The sequence below is a fragment of the Periplaneta americana genome, chromosome 1 (genome assembly GCF_040183065.1).
Source record: "Periplaneta americana isolate PAMFEO1 chromosome 1, P.americana_PAMFEO1_priV1, whole genome shotgun sequence".
NCBI classification, from domain to species: Eukaryota; Metazoa; Arthropoda; class Insecta; order Blattodea; family Blattidae; genus Periplaneta; species Periplaneta americana.
The window spans coordinates 166,069,648-166,086,975 of NC_091117.1; the positions used below are offsets into that span (position 1 = coordinate 166,069,648).

General features: G+C 34.4%; 2 protein-coding genes across 2 annotated transcripts in view; both read right to left on the reverse strand.

Moving 5' to 3' along the window:
* The window catches only part of LOC138703420 (trypsin-1-like), a 36,155-nt gene extending 30,344 nt beyond the window's left edge, over positions 1-5,811 (reverse strand). The window contains exons 1-2 of the mRNA XM_069831270.1: positions 5,692-5,811; positions 3,494-3,780 (exon numbers count right to left, since the gene is read on the reverse strand). Of these exons, the coding sequence (XP_069687371.1) occupies positions 3,494-3,780; positions 5,692-5,737 (333 nt within the window). The 5' untranslated portion in view covers positions 5,738-5,811. The remainder of the gene's footprint in view (positions 1-3,493; positions 3,781-5,691) is intronic.
* A 4,648-nt stretch (positions 5,812-10,459) lies between these two features.
* Positions 10,460-17,328, reverse strand: part of LOC138703428 (trypsin-1-like) — a 35,974-nt gene continuing 29,105 nt past the window's right edge. The window contains exons 5-6 of the mRNA XM_069831284.1: positions 12,500-12,769; positions 10,460-10,788 (exon numbers count right to left, since the gene is read on the reverse strand). Coding sequence (XP_069687385.1) covers positions 10,597-10,788; positions 12,500-12,769 — 462 coding nt within the window. The 3' untranslated portion in view covers positions 10,460-10,596. The remainder of the gene's footprint in view (positions 10,789-12,499; positions 12,770-17,328) is intronic.

The window sequence follows — 17,328 nt, forward strand, 5'->3', positions numbered from 1 at the left end:
CCTTTTTAGTTAATAACAAGAAATTTCGAGGGCAATCAACAACAACAAAATGAAAAACAGCAGTATTAGCCTACAGTAGTATTTCGTTTCATTCATATCTCATATATTTTGTTTTATATGTTTTAAAGTTAAATGACAGTGGAGCTTAGTTTTACTTTTTTAGTATTTATAAAAAGAAACAATTGATTTTGTTGATCATTATATTGTGTTTAATATGTTTTCAAGTTAAATGACAATGGAGCTTAGTTACTTCATTAGTTTTGAAAAGAAACAATTTATTATGTTGAGCATTTAATATATTGTACAGTTAAATGACAATGATGCTTTGCTTTTTTCTTTATTATTTTAAAAAAAGGAATACTTTATTATGTCGACCACAAGGCAGTTCAAGAATTTCTTGTGCACATGATAAAGGAATAGTTACACAATTGAAAAATATATAATTTGCCTAATGACAGTAGGTGGCCGTCATAATTATTGTATGATACGTATACTTCCTATAAACAAAATACTGTAAAGATTTTGAAACAAGAAATAAGAGCGGAGAAATTACTGATGTGCAAGGTGTGTCGAATCCACCACTGCACTTGACAAAACAACTGCTTTACCCCTCGCCTGTCAATCAAACGAATGTGGGGTGAGTAGGAACGTTCCCTCCCTACTTTGCTTATAGTCCCCATAGCTGCCTTAAAGACTAATTCGAATAATATTAAGGGATGCTCATAAAAACACCTCATTGAAAAAAAAGAATTTGCTTTATATTCGAATGCACCAATTAAATTCATGCGAATTTCGTTCTTATTCTTAATCCATCTCTCAAGTTTTATGACGTTATCTAAAAAAAACTATGAACAATTAAATTAATAAAATTATTAATTTTTGGTCCGACGGTTGAAACTCGCTTGCTATGTGTGGCGGTCGCAGCGTTCGCGACATTTCATAACGATGATTAATCTCAAACGACCGTCTCCCTGACCTTGATCGCGCAACATTCTGTACGATGGGAGAGCCTACCTGCTGAGCTCCTTTGTTCCGGTGAGTTATTTTTATTAAAAACTGACATGATATTTAAATCAATATTCTGAAATTTTCACAGTGGAATCAATATACCCTAAAGAATTAAACACATGTTTTTTTTTTCGTCTGTAAAAATGAATTGCATTTTGTGTTCTATATTATTTTAAATTATTTTACGGCGGGTAACTACTTAAAAAAATATACTTATTTTCATTTTGATGGAATTTATAAACAAGGCTCTCCTCTTTCGAATTGCATTGAAATCACTTTTCCATCTTTTTTACATAGTAAGAAAAATTCAATGAATTAAACCGTGTTCTTTGCTAAACCAATATTTTAAATGCTTATTGCTGCCAAACTATGAAGAATATAAATATAATATTGCGTGAAATTCGTATTTAGAACATACAAAATAACCTACTAGACCTACAATATTTTTGAAACATCATGGTTCAAAAGCATACTTTTTTTTTGTATGGAATAACCCATTGCCAAGCAATTCTCGTGAAATGAGTGCGAAATGGGGAGGCGCGCCATCTTGCATAAAGTGCACACTGTTCACATCAATTCAGGTTGTGGCAATGGGATGAACAAAATTTTCTAGCATGTGCACGTACCTCACCGAATTAATTGTTTCACGAAGAATGTACGGACCAAGAAGAGTGTCATCTCTAATACCACACCACACAGTCACTAAAGGACGAATCTGCAATTGAAAGAGATAGTGTATGTCCGAAAACCGCGTGATTTGGACACTTTGAAAGCAGTGATTAGGGGGGAGAGTGCGCGCTTGCCAAGAGGTATGTTGCAATGGGCTGTTGGGGACATTTGACCCCGGCTGCAACGGTATGCTACTAATGCTTGTGCCTACGTTGAAATATGAAATGACGAGGTCCATAGTACATTATACAGGGACATAATTTTATTTTTACTAACATTTCTAATATTAACTGGGCTATACCTTTGGATTAACGGTTTAGAACCGGAAAAGCCGTTTGCTACCTCCTTCCACGACTGGAGTTCGATGATACTGCGTAAAATACAAACAAATCACTTTACTAGGTATAGGAGGGAAGAAAAATAGTTCATCCATTTACGTAAACTAGGGAATATCACAATTTTTAGTTTGATAATTTTCATTAGGTTTTTGTTTAATCAAAATACAGTACTGTATTAACAATAAGTGTTTTTACTCACGAACTGAGCTATCCATTTGAACGTATTCATTATGCAGTTTACATTATACTGTTTGCAGCACATTAGCGTACAATATAGAGATTGAATTTAAATTAAAAAATAATCATAATATGTATATTTAAACACATTTTTTTAAAATGGTGGCCGTTCATTTCGATACAGGCTTCAGTTCTTTTGTGCATATTATCGCACTGTAGACTATTGTACCTAATTCCAATTAGGCCTACCAGTTTCGTCCTTCGTACTAGTAACTCATGTTCAAATAATTCTATACCTACTCTATAAAAAAGTAACTTACGTACTGTAAATTCAATCTTCACTTCTGTCCGATCTGAAAAGATAAAATTACTCAGACATGCTATCTACTGTCCGTCCAAAAGGTTTTGTCGCAGGGTCGTAGAAAGGGGGGAAATACATGATAGTTAATTACTTAACGAGGGTCTTTTATTTAAGTTATTTTAAACAGTTGTATAATATTACGTAGACGTCCAATTCCTAGCAGAAAATGTTTTCAGAAAAGAGCTAAGACAGCCCAACCACTAGTCTTTACAGAGGGGCGAGCAGAAGCGGGTAGGGGAAACCGGGATGCGATTTAGGCAAACGGACGACAGTACCTGTACGAAAATATGATTCAATATTGAAAGCTCTTTCGTCACTGGAAAACACGAACATATTTCCGGAACGTATTATACTTACTAACTCAGTACTGTTGACCTTAAGGCGACTTTGACTGCATACGCGGCTTTGGTTCTGTGTGGAGTACAGTTGGAAGTTTTTCTAGTGGAGGCGGTGGGAATGAAGTACATTCAAAAACTCAGGTACAATAAAAATTGAAGTAAAAATAAAATGATGTCTCTGTACAATTGAAAGCAACCGTGTAACTTCATTAATGACAGATCTACAGTATAAAGAAAATAGGGACATAATTGTGGATCATTCTGTAGTATACCATACTCTCAGAACTTAGGAGGGTATGAGTGGTTTCCAATTAGGTTAGGGATAGACGCATGGATGAATGAATTCATGGATTTATGAATGGATGAATTGATGAACCCATGGATGAATGGGTTTATGGATGGGCCCATGGATGAGTTAATGAAGAAGTGAATTTCTAGATTCATTGATGGATGAGTATCTGGATGAATGGATAATTGATTAAAAAGGTGGATGAATGGACGGACGGACAAATAGACAAAGATGATAGATAGGGAAGCATGCAGGAAATAAGGAACATAGACGGATAATAAAACTAAAAGTGTCTGTATAGAGACTACATTACCTGGTAAGGAAATTCTCCTTGTTGGGCGTCCCTTCCTCCCACTATCTTTGGTTCTGGTCTACCAGAAGATAAAACGGAGTTGTTAGTTTCATTACGAATTGATAGATTTTTATAATCCACAGTCGGAGCTGTTTTTAATGATATTGTTGCTGTTGATAATTCTGTTTCTGCTCCTTTTGTTGCTTCTATCGTTACTGTTGGTGCTGTTCTTGGTGCCGCTGTTGTTCCTGTTGTTTCTAGTACCATGTTGTTCGAAATTGCCACCGTTGTATTGACGACATGGGCATCTATTTGAAATCATGAGTTTAAATTATTATTGCTAAGTAATGTTTAAATATGTATAAACTCAATTTCGATAAATCTTAACTAAAAAAATAAACAAAATACTGATGAAAATGTGCTTTCAGCTTTATTTACGTGCATGTTTTATGGTAATTTAAGATTCTTAATAATTCTGGGATTGTAACGATTTTTAGATAGTGTTCATTTATTGGATTTTATAATATAATTAAAGAATATAAATTAAATGTTCATTTATTAGATTTTATAATAAAATTAAACTATATAATACATGCAATGTTTCGGCATGTGCATTAGCTATATAGCGTAATGGTTAATAGTGACGGAAATTATATTAGGTATTTATTTTGAAGAAAATACACTAAGAAAGTAATAATGAAATAACATTAATTTGGAAGTTTTGTGTATTTCGCAAACTATATGGGAGATATTGAGGTATATTTATGCAGAATTAACTTACAAACATTTTAATATGATAATTCTTAACAAGATTACTATATTTGAGAACAGTATGTACTAGTTCCATATGTAAATGCTTACAGAATAATAAAAATTGAGTAAGTGGCTACTTAATGGATTTCTGGTTAAAAAATGATTTCAGTTATTTTAAATGTAATTGAAAGCATAATTGAAGCGTTGGGCCGAATAAAGGTTTATGTTACAATCTGCTAACTGTGCAGGAGGAACAAAAATGTTATCTCTTAGACCGTTGTTCCAACCAAGAAAGTCATGGTTGTAACTCGTGTAGAAGCGCCTCTGGTACAGATATTGAAAAAAAAAAATTGTGACAGCCGTGTAAGATTATATAAAGCATTATTCCATAAAAAATTCGATTTTGAAAAATTGTAACAGAAACCTATATACAGTACAACATTTGAACGTTGGAACAGTAAATGAATATAAGAGAAAGATAGGAGAAAAGGTCAAAAAACAAATAAGACAAATAATTCAATATGATAATTTATAGAGAAAAATTGAAATTGAGATTTTAGTGAATAGTAGTTAGAGGAAAAAGGGAGTTTGAAAGGAGTATATAATATTAGATATATTAGGATTAATGAACAAATAGAGAATAGCAAATGAAATGTAGGAGAAATATTGAAGGGGAAATTGACCAAGTAACAAAAAAAGGTACATAGTGTAATTGGGAGTATTTGTGTAGACGTGTACTGCAAATAATGTGTTATTGTGATAATATGTTAATGGTGGCACCGGATACAGAAATGTGAGGTCCACCATTACATGTAAAGAAGTGCTGTGAAGAAATATATCATATCATATATCATATCATAATTATATATACAGTAGGCCCTACATAAAATTAAATTAAAATATTGACTGTTGTCTTCCCAAATGCGGCTAGTGGCCATCTTGTCACGCATTGTACAGTTATCTTCTACAATACTTAAGAATTTATTCCTATTTAGATTTTAGCAGTGCATTAGATGATAATATAATATTATGATAATGGCAACAATAAATGGCAAAACCCTTCCTTTATTGGATAATAGAAATTGCTGAGTATCTCCATAACTCGTACGTAGCATTACCTCATTTCCACTGGTATTTATTAGTATACTTATATGCACACATTGATACAGTTATATAATGGGGACAGTCTCTAAATATCTCCACTAAAAGATATTGAATAACTTCAACAATTTTCTAAGTCTAACTTTTTTTTGAAGATCGAAATTGCGTCGTTTGAAGATTCATTGAGTAGTATCACATGTATACAAAGTTTGGTCAAAATTAATTATGGCGTATGAAATTTATCGAGGATGCAGACACACTCATAATATGGATGATCATAATACTTACTTCCGTTTTTTGGCAATCGCTTTATGCATTGTGTATACACTATGTTCCTTTATGAGAGGACATTGAAATTCACTCACCTGTGTAAGCATGTAGCAGCAATATTACTACAATGGCTGCCAACATATTCACAGCTGATTCGCGACTGCCATTCGATTTGTGGACACTATCAGTAATCTGACGGTAACTAAGAGATAATCCGTGGTATTGACGAAACATATTTTTGTGATTTCTTCCATTATCAGTAGATATCGCCGCACCTTCTTTGGTCGATAAAATGAGAATGTTTCGATAACTGTGACTATATCAATGTATTTAGTATTACGTATACCCATGCCTATGTGTCGTATATCTGATAATATATATACTGATATTTTAATAGTAAAAGAATTACGTTCCCTGAGATATGCATAACATTTCCGAAATGTTGATATTTAACATAGGATAAAAAATACAAAAATAAGAAATTTTATTTGTTCTTGAACGTTGTTTACGAGTCCTCAGTGTGATCTTGGAGTACAGAGTGGGACTCTCAATCAGAAACTGCGCTGAAGAACTTGATTGGTTTTCTGCTAGGTTTTCCCACGGAAAAACTTTTGACTCCTCTGTTCAAATACCATCTCGTCATTATCAATAAATAGGTATCCGCGCACTGATACAGCGTGGATAAACCTGTTACAGTATTTATTTTATTTGTGAATTATTTCACTGTAATGTTTAAAGAACAATGTAGTAAAAATATTATTTATACAGGATGTTTAGAAAGAATAGTGAACATTTTAGGAAGTGGTAATATACAGTAAACTATTCCCAGTAAAAATTTCATATAAATGTGCCCAATTTTCAATGGGTGTGGAGATATAGCTGTTTGAATGTTGTTCATAAACAGCCTTAAAAAGGTAGGAAGTAAGGATAAATTACTAATTGATACATTCATTCATAATTTAAGTGATATCAGTCATTTGAAAACAGTTCAAAGTAATAGTTCAAGAATACCATGACCGATTTCAATGCACTTTACAACACTCTTGCTAATAGTACGTATAGACCTTCTGAAGTCTTCTTGGCGTTATTTTAAGAATTAATATTAAAGGAAAAATTTCGCTCCGGCGCCGAGGATCGAACCCGGTCCTTGGTTCTACGTACCAAGCGCTCTCACCATTGAGCTACGCCGAAGTCCAATCCACAGCACCGGATCGAACTCCTCTCCTTCAGTGTTTATCCCTTTGTGGCCTGACTCCAAGTTGGGCATATACTGTATGTTGACATTTTATTAAGTCAACTGCCATTATACAAGGAGCGCACTCAGTTGAGTGACTTGGTGGCCGAGATTCCTTCAATCCGGTGCTGTGGATTGGACTTCGGCGTCGATCGATGGTAAGAGCGCTTAGTACGTAGAACCAAGGACCCGGGTTCAAACCCCGGCGCAGGAGCGAATTTTCTCCTCTAATATTAATTGTTACCATAACAATATATTCCGTAAGACCAGAAAAATAACAATCTTTAGTAAATTCTTCTAGCAACAGTGCATATTTCTGTACTGATCACTGTGCACATTACTGTAGAATCCCGGCCACCAAGTCACTCAACTGAGTGCGCTCCTTGTGTAATTTATTTTTATTTATTTATTATTTATTTATTTATTTTAGATTTATTTATTTATTTAACCTGGTAGAGATAAGGCCATCAGGCCTTCTCTTCCCCTCTACCAGGGGAATGGCAGTTGACTTAATAAAATGTCAACATGCATGCCCAACTTGGAGTCAGGCCACTAAGGGAAAAACACTGGAGGAGGAGAGTTCAATCCGGTGCTGTGGATTGGACTTAGGCGTAACTCAATAGTGAGAGCTCTTGGTACGTAGAACCAAGGACCCGGGTTCGATCCCCGGCGCCGGAGCGAATTTTCTCCTCTAATATTAATTGTTACCATAACAGATATATTCTGTAGGACCAGAAAAATAATAATCTTTAGTAAAAAGTTATTTTAAGAGTACGACAACGCGACGAATTCGTTGTGTTTATTTTCTCTTTGTACATTTTACTTCTGAGTCATTCCCGAGAGAGAAAAACCAAAAGAACTAAAGTCTGGGGACCTTAGTGGCCTATGAACGTGACAACAGCGGCCAATCCATCGTCGCTATAAAGGGCATCAATAAAGAGGCAGAGGCAATATTGGGTGCGTTCAAATTTACGAGATAAAAAGTAAATCAAGGCATGTTAATAACCCTTTACTTCTTCTTTTTTTTTTTTTTTTGTACTGTTACCAGAATCACTAAAAATTCTTACCAGCTCTTCCCAAGACGACTTCTCCAACACTACGGAGTATGTTCTTGTATCTCGGGCATTCTATGTTCCATGTTCCAAATAGCGGTATTTCCTAAATTTCATCGATAAGGAAATGCGCACCAAATTTCTTTTCCTCCATCATTATATGGACTGTCCATTTCGAAAGCGCGCGCTCATTTGAATAGACTAATTCAATTTCATGTACATATTTCAAAGCGTACGAAATTCACATGGGAGAATCGTCCCCTCATCAGTATTTCAAAGAGTGCATACGTCAATTTGGGACACTCCGTATGTATAATTAAAGTAAAGTAAGTTAAGTAAATAAATAAACTAAGTAATAAACAAATAAATAAATGGGTTAATAAATGAATTAATGGAGGCATAAATGAATGAATGAAAAATAAATAAATAAATAATAAATAAGTAATAAATAATTAAATCAATATGTGAAGAAACAAGTAAAGAAATAGGGTACGTAAAGAAAATAAATATAGCTATAAATACGTGTAAGTTTTACTTGTAATTAGAGATATTACCTTCTCTTCTCATCTGAGGAAAATTGTTTTAAGAGTTAAGGCAGTTTTTATTCTAAAAGGGAGACTGCGATGTGGAAGTCCTTATCAAGTTTTTGTGTTATGTAAGAACATCGGCGCAATATTATAACCTTTGTAATAGAAATAAACATGCTAGGAATATTATGTGTCAGTTGTTCTGGATGCTTTAGTTTCGAAAATATTTTAAATTTAGAGATTTATACACATGTGCAGGTCTTGTATTCAGGGTCTTATTGCCGGAGACATAATTGACTATCCTATATTATTGTGCCACTTATACTCCGTTAGAGAACTGTACAGAGACAATTACCCTTTATTTTCTTTGTTTTATCATTCATTCTTCGTTCCTTTCTCTCCTTTCTTCTCTTCCTTTTTCTTTCCTCTTCTCTATAAACTTGTTGCTTTTAGTATAGCCTATATTTATAATTGTAGTCTAATTTGAAATTCTATCAAACTCTGAACATCATCTTATTTTCTATAGCGATTTAATCTCATCTGCTTCCAAGTTACTTAAAAGACAATTGACTTTTGTAACTCTTTTGTCTCATATTTCTCTTAATTCGTCACTTAATTCGTAGCAACTTTATATCACTTTAGAACATCTACATCAGGAAGACGATACTGTTGAATAATATAACAGTCAATTTTAAGGTTGCTATCGACAAAATACAGTAACTTTGTAATGGCAGTAATATCATCTTTTAATCAATATACTGTACATGAGCATTTTCATCGAGATTTCTTGTGCAGTTTTTGTGAAGTTATATTTCGAATTTACTAAGAGACTTCAACACAATCATAAGCTTGAATATATTATTCTACATAATTATTATGAATAACGTAAAATAATTACAATTTTTATTAGCTCCACTACTATTCGTAGAAATAATTATATACATGAAATAGAGTAACTGTGCAATATATATATATATATATATATATATATATATCAATATAGCTATGTCTTCAATTTTATTGCGTTAACTTGTAGCGTTAGAAGAGTCTGAAAAATGCGTTAGCTCCTTTGTCAGTTTTGTTTATATAGATCAGTGGTCGGCAAAGATTACGCCATATAAAATGGAGCCCGCAAACACAGTAAAGGATAAGGTAGGAAGGGGAGGATATCCAAACTGCTTGACTTTGAATGAAAAAGTGATGGCTAAGAGGAGGGTGATCATGCTTTACTCCTCCTCATTGCGTGTGTACTAAGGGATTACCTCGTGAGTCTGGAAATGCCGATCACTGATATCGACTATATCGTCGTTGTTCCTGCAATAACTCCTATGTGACATATTTATAGATTTTCAGATTTTTGTTCTATTAAATAACTTAAATAGTGATACAACAAATAATAAAATCTCCTATTTATATTTCTTTCTTTCAAAAATGTAAGAATTCACAATCTCCTATGTACCACTGCTATAGAATGAATAAATGTGTTTTTTCTTCCTACTGAAAATTGTATATTTTGCACATAGGTGTTATTGCAGGAACAACGACGATATGCTGATATTAATCAGGCTTATAAGGCTATACGTTCTTGAAGGCAGAAAATAGGAAAGATTTGAGAAAGCTGCCCTTGGGCAGAATAAATGAATGACATGAGAAACCACCACCGAAGTAATGGTCAGAGGAAATCCTTCAGTTCATATTATTTGAAAATGTTAATAGGTCTATGGAATAATTCTCGATGACCAATGTAATAAACAACATTCTACATATAAATAACTCAATAATGCAGCTTATTCGCGTTTTATATTCTGTTTTTTTTAATTATATTGAGCATACAATGTTTTATATGTTATAGCAATAAGTTACTAACAGAAAGCGGATTTTCGGTCCCGATACGGAACGTTAGGTGTACGTCAGGTGCAGGAAGGTCATTGAACTCATTGCTACGCTCCCTCCGTACGCAAAGTGACAAGAAGTCTTGCCACTATATAGGGACTGAAAATCCGCTGTGTGGTTAACGCCATTTGAATATTTTAAATATTCAAGTCATTAATAAACTTGATTAATGTCCATTCTCACTCACTCACTCACTCACTCACTCACTCACAGTCTCTCCGAATGCCCATCTGTCTCACGCATCCCAGCGTCTCTCTCTCTCGTATCACGCTAATTCGATCCGTTGCAGCATTTTCACGATGTGATGTGTTGTACAGGAATTGACAAGGGTTTAATTCTGCTCTTAGCGAGCTGAGTGGCGATCCATTCCTTGTAGTAGACGACGTCAGCATACACGCCGGGGTAGTTGGGCTCTGCGCAGCCAGCACCCCAGGAAACGATGCCCGTCAACAGACCGCCGCACTGCAGGGGGCCACCACTGTCTCCCTGCAACCAATACGTTCCGTAATACTGTGTTCCGTTTAATAGACATAATCTTGCAAAATTCCATTATGACTTCTGGGACACAATGTATGCAGAGAAAGAAAGAAACAGAGTTAGAAGGAAAGAAGGTACCAGTAGAAGATGAAAAAAAAAAAAAAGAAACGTAGAAGGAAACAAAGGATTCAGAAGCACGCAGAAAACATGAAGAACGAACTAAAAAGAAACATACGGTAGCTGAGGAAATGAAAAGGTATATATATCAAGAAAGGATTGAGAGTAATAATGCAGAAAACTAGTTTAGCTTCAATATTCAGTTTTGCAATTCATTTTGAAGAAATATTATCAGATAAGTCTTTGATATACAATGAGTGATTTGATATTTTCCGTCAATGACTTAACGTCTTGCATATTGATGTGAACCTTTATATTGCATATTTATTCTAGGTATTAACGTTTTCGTCGTACCAAACGATATCATCAGATACATGATTGAAATACAATATAATAATCTCTCATTTTTTTGTATACAATATGCCCTTATTGTCAATAATTAAAACCTTAACCTAAAGTGTATAAATAAATATAAAAGTACAAGTCTTCATAGTTTAAAAATATTAAAACTTGGGAAATATCATATAATGTGTTATGTATGAGAAGACTTGCTTACAAATTTGGCTGTTTTTTTCACACAACTTGCTTACACACAGATTTGACTGTCTTATCTTATACCTTTTACTGTGGATATAATAAAATATAATTTAGACTGATAATATATTGATGTGTCTATGTTGAAAAGTACAAATGTTGAGTTGTTCAAGCGTTGAAGCTTTTGTTAAAACCATTGATGTTGATATTGACGATGTCACATCGAACGAAATATTTCCTGTTATGAAACGTGATCTTCTAATATTAAGTTGATGACTTGGAATTGAACGTTACAAACGTAGTTAACCTTGATCTTCAATATAACTTGTATTAAAAGAAGACATCCACAATCTATGAGCGATGTTGAATAATACTGTAAGCGAAGCTGCGAGGTTATGTTTTTCGGAAAGGTATAAGACTGTGTGTTACATGTTTACTAGACGGAGGCTGTGTGATGACTCAAGATTCAGATTTACTGTACAAATGTTGAGTTGTTCAAGCGTTGAAGCTTTTGTTAAAACCATTGATGTTGATATTGACGATGTCACATCGAACGAAATATTTCCTGTTATGAAACGTGATCTTCTAATATTAAGTTGATGACTTGGAATTGAACGTTACAAACGTAGTTAACCTTGATCTTCAATATAACTTGTATTAAAAGAAGACATCCACAATCTATGAGCGATGTTGAATAATACTGTAAGCGAAGCTGCGAGGTTATGTTTTTCGGAAAGGTATAAGACTGTGTGTTACATGTTTACTAGACGGAGGCTGTGTGATGACTCAAGATTCAGATTTATTGGTCCATTTCGATTCATTCTCAGGCTTGTATAAGATTTGTCAAATGATAAGAGACGTTCATAAACATAATAACTCTCTGGTTGTGGTAAGCATTGGGCAAAGAAACCACTTAATATATACTGTATGGCACAAAAGTAACAATGCACAAGAGACAAACACCCAGTCCCATTGGGAAAGAGATAAATAATTTGCATCTTCAGCCCAAAATTCAAACTCTGGTCAGCAAGACTAAAGAAATAGTAACTCCTTGACTGTCAACACTCACTGCGCAGGCGTCTTTTCCGCCCTGTTCGTAGCCGGCACATGTCATGCCCGGATAGATCTCGTTCTCAGTGTAGTTGTTCAGCTCGTATATCTGTCTGCACTCGTCTTCGGGTATGTAGGGCACAGACACGATCTGGAGGATATCCGGGTACTCTTCACTGTCCAATAGTCCCCACCCGCTCGTCGTGCAGTTGAGTCCCAAAGGAGCCTCCTCCTTGCGCAGCTGCATGGGCTGTAGAGCCGAGTTGTCTTCAGGAAACGCAGGACTCACCTATAGCATAGTACTGATTACAATTATTGTCAAAATTATTCTACTAATTTGTATGCATCCATATTTTCTCATACTGTAACCTACTGTATATGAACCGTTAAGAGCAGAAGTGGTGTAAGTCAAAATTGGGTAATGAGGTCTAAAGTAAAAATTCTGTAAAATACAGCGCAAAGTAGCAACTAATATGTCCTTCGTGCTATCCACTGACTACTAATAATTGCTACTTTGCGCTGTATTTTACACAATGTATTTAACCATCATTATCAAATTTTGACTTACACCACTTCTGCTCTGAACGGCTCATATGTCAAACTTATTTCATTTTCAGTTAACTCTTTCGACCTGATATTAGGCGGGATATAGCACCGTGAGATCAACACGAAGCCTAACCTCAACCTCAAAACAAAAAGACAACACATCACCTATACACTGCGGCCGGCATCAAAATTATTTATTTTCATTATACTAATTATGGACACATACTATTGTAATACTGCAAAAAGATAGCGTTGGACACTCATCGTAAATGCAGATTTCCAATATGTTTGGCACCTAAATAATTTTTTATGTGTAACGTCTATATTCGATCTAAAATTCAAGCATTTGTTGGAACGGAAATTACTCTGACGTCATTCGACTTCGGTCGCCATGGAAATGCTTACATTATATGCGATAAACTGAAAGATGTGAACGGGTTTCTTCCTATACACAAGAGAAATCCACATACAAATTCTGTACAGAGACGGACATAAAATTTGGAGTTCCCTTATTGTATAAGTTTCACTTAGAACTTACTGCGTATGTCCAGTAAACAAGAGCCCCTGTATATATGCTACGTGTGAACAGTCGTGCGAAGTTGTTGCCTACATACAGGTGGACTGTCATCAAGACTCCTCCACATTTTAATTCCATATTTGTACATAATCTACTTAGTAGAGTTTATTATAATCCATGGGGGGTTGCAATATATTAAGAAAAAAATACTGTTATTCAGTTGTACTTTCATACAACGGGAAACAGACGTATGCACAATACATGCGTAAGTATAAAAACTTAATACAAGGTTGGCATTACTCACATACAGATGTATAACAATAGCATTTACAGGATATTCTCTTTATACTTATTGGCAGCGTACCAGTTAATTGTTAATTATGTGCGGCTCAAAATAGTTCTCTGCTTGTCTTAATAATAATAATAATAATAATAATAATAATAATAATAATAATAATAATGATAATAATAATAATACTTTATTACCAAAACAAAGATACATATTGATTTTTTTATATAAGAACTCTCTAGCAACCCCAGAAAGAGTAAGTTACATAATCGCGCTCAGGGGGCATTCCTCATAAGTTAATGTTAAGATATTTTATTGAATAACAGAGTAAAAGGTAATAAAAGAAAAAAAGAAGAAGAAAAGACACATATTACAATAATAATTAAACTTAAATTTTCTCTGTTAACAGCAATTTTTAATAGATGTTTTGAAATAAGGAGCATTAGCAAATCGTATGTTTGGGAATTTATCTATTATCATGTTATAAAGCCTTGGCCCGAAGTTGCTACTGTGATTATAAGCTACAGCTGTAGTACATTTAGGAACTGTCAAGCATACGTTGTCTGATTTTTTGGTTTTATATTTATGTGAATATAAATTAAATATATTTCGGTTTTTGTGTACGAAATTCAGTAATACATTGTTATAAATTTGATGGAAATCAAATACTTTAAATTCTGAATACAGGAGCTCTGAAGGATAATCAAGGGGTTTATTAAGGCATATTTTTATTATTCTTTTCTGTTAGACGCATTCTGTTTTAATATTGTGACAGCGACGTGAGAATCGAACTCACGACCAGCGTCCCGCATGAAAGCAGATCGCACAGGCTCCACGGAACATTGAGTGACGTCGCGCGGTGGAGAGAAGAGAGAGGGTGTATTACGTCACGCGACGAGTCCGCGCGCGCAGCTGCTTACGGGGGGAAGGGGGAACGGACCTTCCCGGCCCTTCCAGAAATGTCGATGTAGAGATATTGAGATAATTCTCTACACACCTGTAGAAGGTTCTCGCAACTATGATTTTGCTATAAAAGAGCAGGCGCCAGCGAACTAGAGAGTTGTTGTAGAGTTTTCAGTTATTCAGTCAGTGAGAAAGCCAGAGCAAGCAAGCCAGCCGGAGTTCGACTCGAGTGTGCGTCCGCATCTGCGTCAGCATCCGAAGACCTGAGTTCGAGTGCAGTGGACCGCAGTTGGAGGGACCTGAGTTCGAGTGCAGTGGACCGCAGTTGGAGGGACCCGAGTTCGAGTACAGTGAACTGTCTCTGAAGGTCTGTGGTTCGAGATACCGTGAACTCGAGTGACTGAGATAGAAAAACTGTGAACTGAAAACTGGTAGTTCTGATTTGTAAATAGTGCTTTGTAAATATTAGTTAAGATTAACAGTTCATTGTTGTGCGTAATAGTCCAAGTCAATTGTCATTGTCGTCGGTGGAGTGCTATAACGAATACTGTGTGAGTGAAGATCCAATTGTTGACGAGAGCGTTTAAGGTGAATTGTAGAAAGGAATTATTGTTGTGACGAATAAATTACATTGTTGTAACTAATAAAATTCACAATATTATTATTATTATTATTATTATTATTATTATTTAAGGATAATTCTGGAATAGACCCAACTCCTTCCCAACCCTAAAAAAATCTTCAACATTAGTTCTCGTCTGTCTTCCTACGTAGGCTATAATGTCTCCGCAATGGGTCCACCACCTGTTCGACGGAATAGAGCATTCTGCAAAGCTGTTCCTGGTGGGTACAACGGTATATCACTGTAATGTGGAAAACGCCAGGGACATTATTATTATTATTATTATTATTATTATTATTATTATTATTATTATTATTATTATTATTATTGGAAGATAACTGTTTTTCACAGCTTATTTCATTCTGTTCATTAGACGTACATAAATCTTACAGCAATTGTATGTATTTATCTTAATTCCTGTACAGATTTTACGCTCAATTATGAGGATTTCCTAAAATTCCTTTCTACTTTTTAATAAGTTATCATAGTTGCGTATGATTACGTCCTTGGTTATGAATGATTATGTCCTTTTTCTATGAATGAAAGCTTATATTAATTTGATGTTTAAATTCCTACATGTGCTGTATATACGAATAATTTTATTCCGACTTCCTTAACGTGCAGATCTCAGACTTTACGATTTTATGCTCATCCTGTACTAACTTCCTAAACTGTCTGTGAATATTGGTGTCTCTGCGTCATCCACCCTTCTTTCTTTCAAATCGTCGCTGATTCTGAGACGTGATCGGTTGACATAACGCGGCAGTTCAGTATACGAATAGGACCGGTTGTATCGTGGGCGATATTGATATTTCTTCAGTATTTTCTTTCTTTTATTAGGGCATAGATTAATATTTGATTATTTAGTTGTGATATTCGAAATTTAGCCTTAAGTTTCTAGAAACGTGATTCTTTAATTTATCTAAATTTAGTGTATTTGTATATTATTATCTGTTCTAATAATTAGTAATGTGAACCGATTTAAAATTTCGCTGTTGTGAGTGTATTGTACGGAGACCTGATGGACATCAATTTAAAGGTAATAACATTACTAGTAATATTTTCAACGGGTTTTATTTGGAGTAATATTAAAAAAACAGTTATTATAATATATGGCAGGATTTACATCCATTCATTTACCTACCTACTGTATGTACTTACTATTCATGACTGCGAAAGCGAAAACTCTCTCGAGACTTCGTTATGATCCATTTTTTAACTTTTATTTCTGATTTAAATGCAAGAATTTAGAATTTCTTTCCACTTCATACATATATTTTTATTCGGAAAATAATGTTCTCAAATAACAATCTGACAAGCATGGCCTGGATTTTCATGAGCAACAAATGCTTAAAAATTGTATAAAAATTGAAACTGGAGTGTAAAGGAGTCAGTGTCAAATATAGGAAAAAAATGTATGAAGTAATACGTTTATTGAAGAAAATCGTCGTTATAGTACCAAATTATTTTAAAAGCAATGACGTATATTTAATCTTATTTGTCAAGAGAAAATACTGTATATAGTAGAGTGATGCTGCAAAAAAATCGATTTCAAGTTTTTCGAGGAAATAGGCCTACGCAGTGTTTTGTTTCTGTCGCCGTATGTTTCTGAGTAGAGCGATTTTTCCTGAACTATTGGACAGATCTTTTCCATTTAATGCCACAGAGTCAATTTATCCAGAAATAATGCACACGAAATATGATTCTCATTAATAATTAATTAATCAATCATAATTAATTAATCAATCATAATTTTATTTGAAACATGAAAATAAAACTATTCCATACATATTCCACATGCTTTCTCGTTATACTGCTAATACTCATTTCACACAGGTGTGCCAATTGCTGTTGATGAAACTAACCCACGGCTTTGAATGACAGCATTTGATTGCCATGATCAATGTTGATGTGCTCCTCGGAAAAGTGCACTCGTAGTATATCAAATGACTAAAGGCCCATTCACAATGA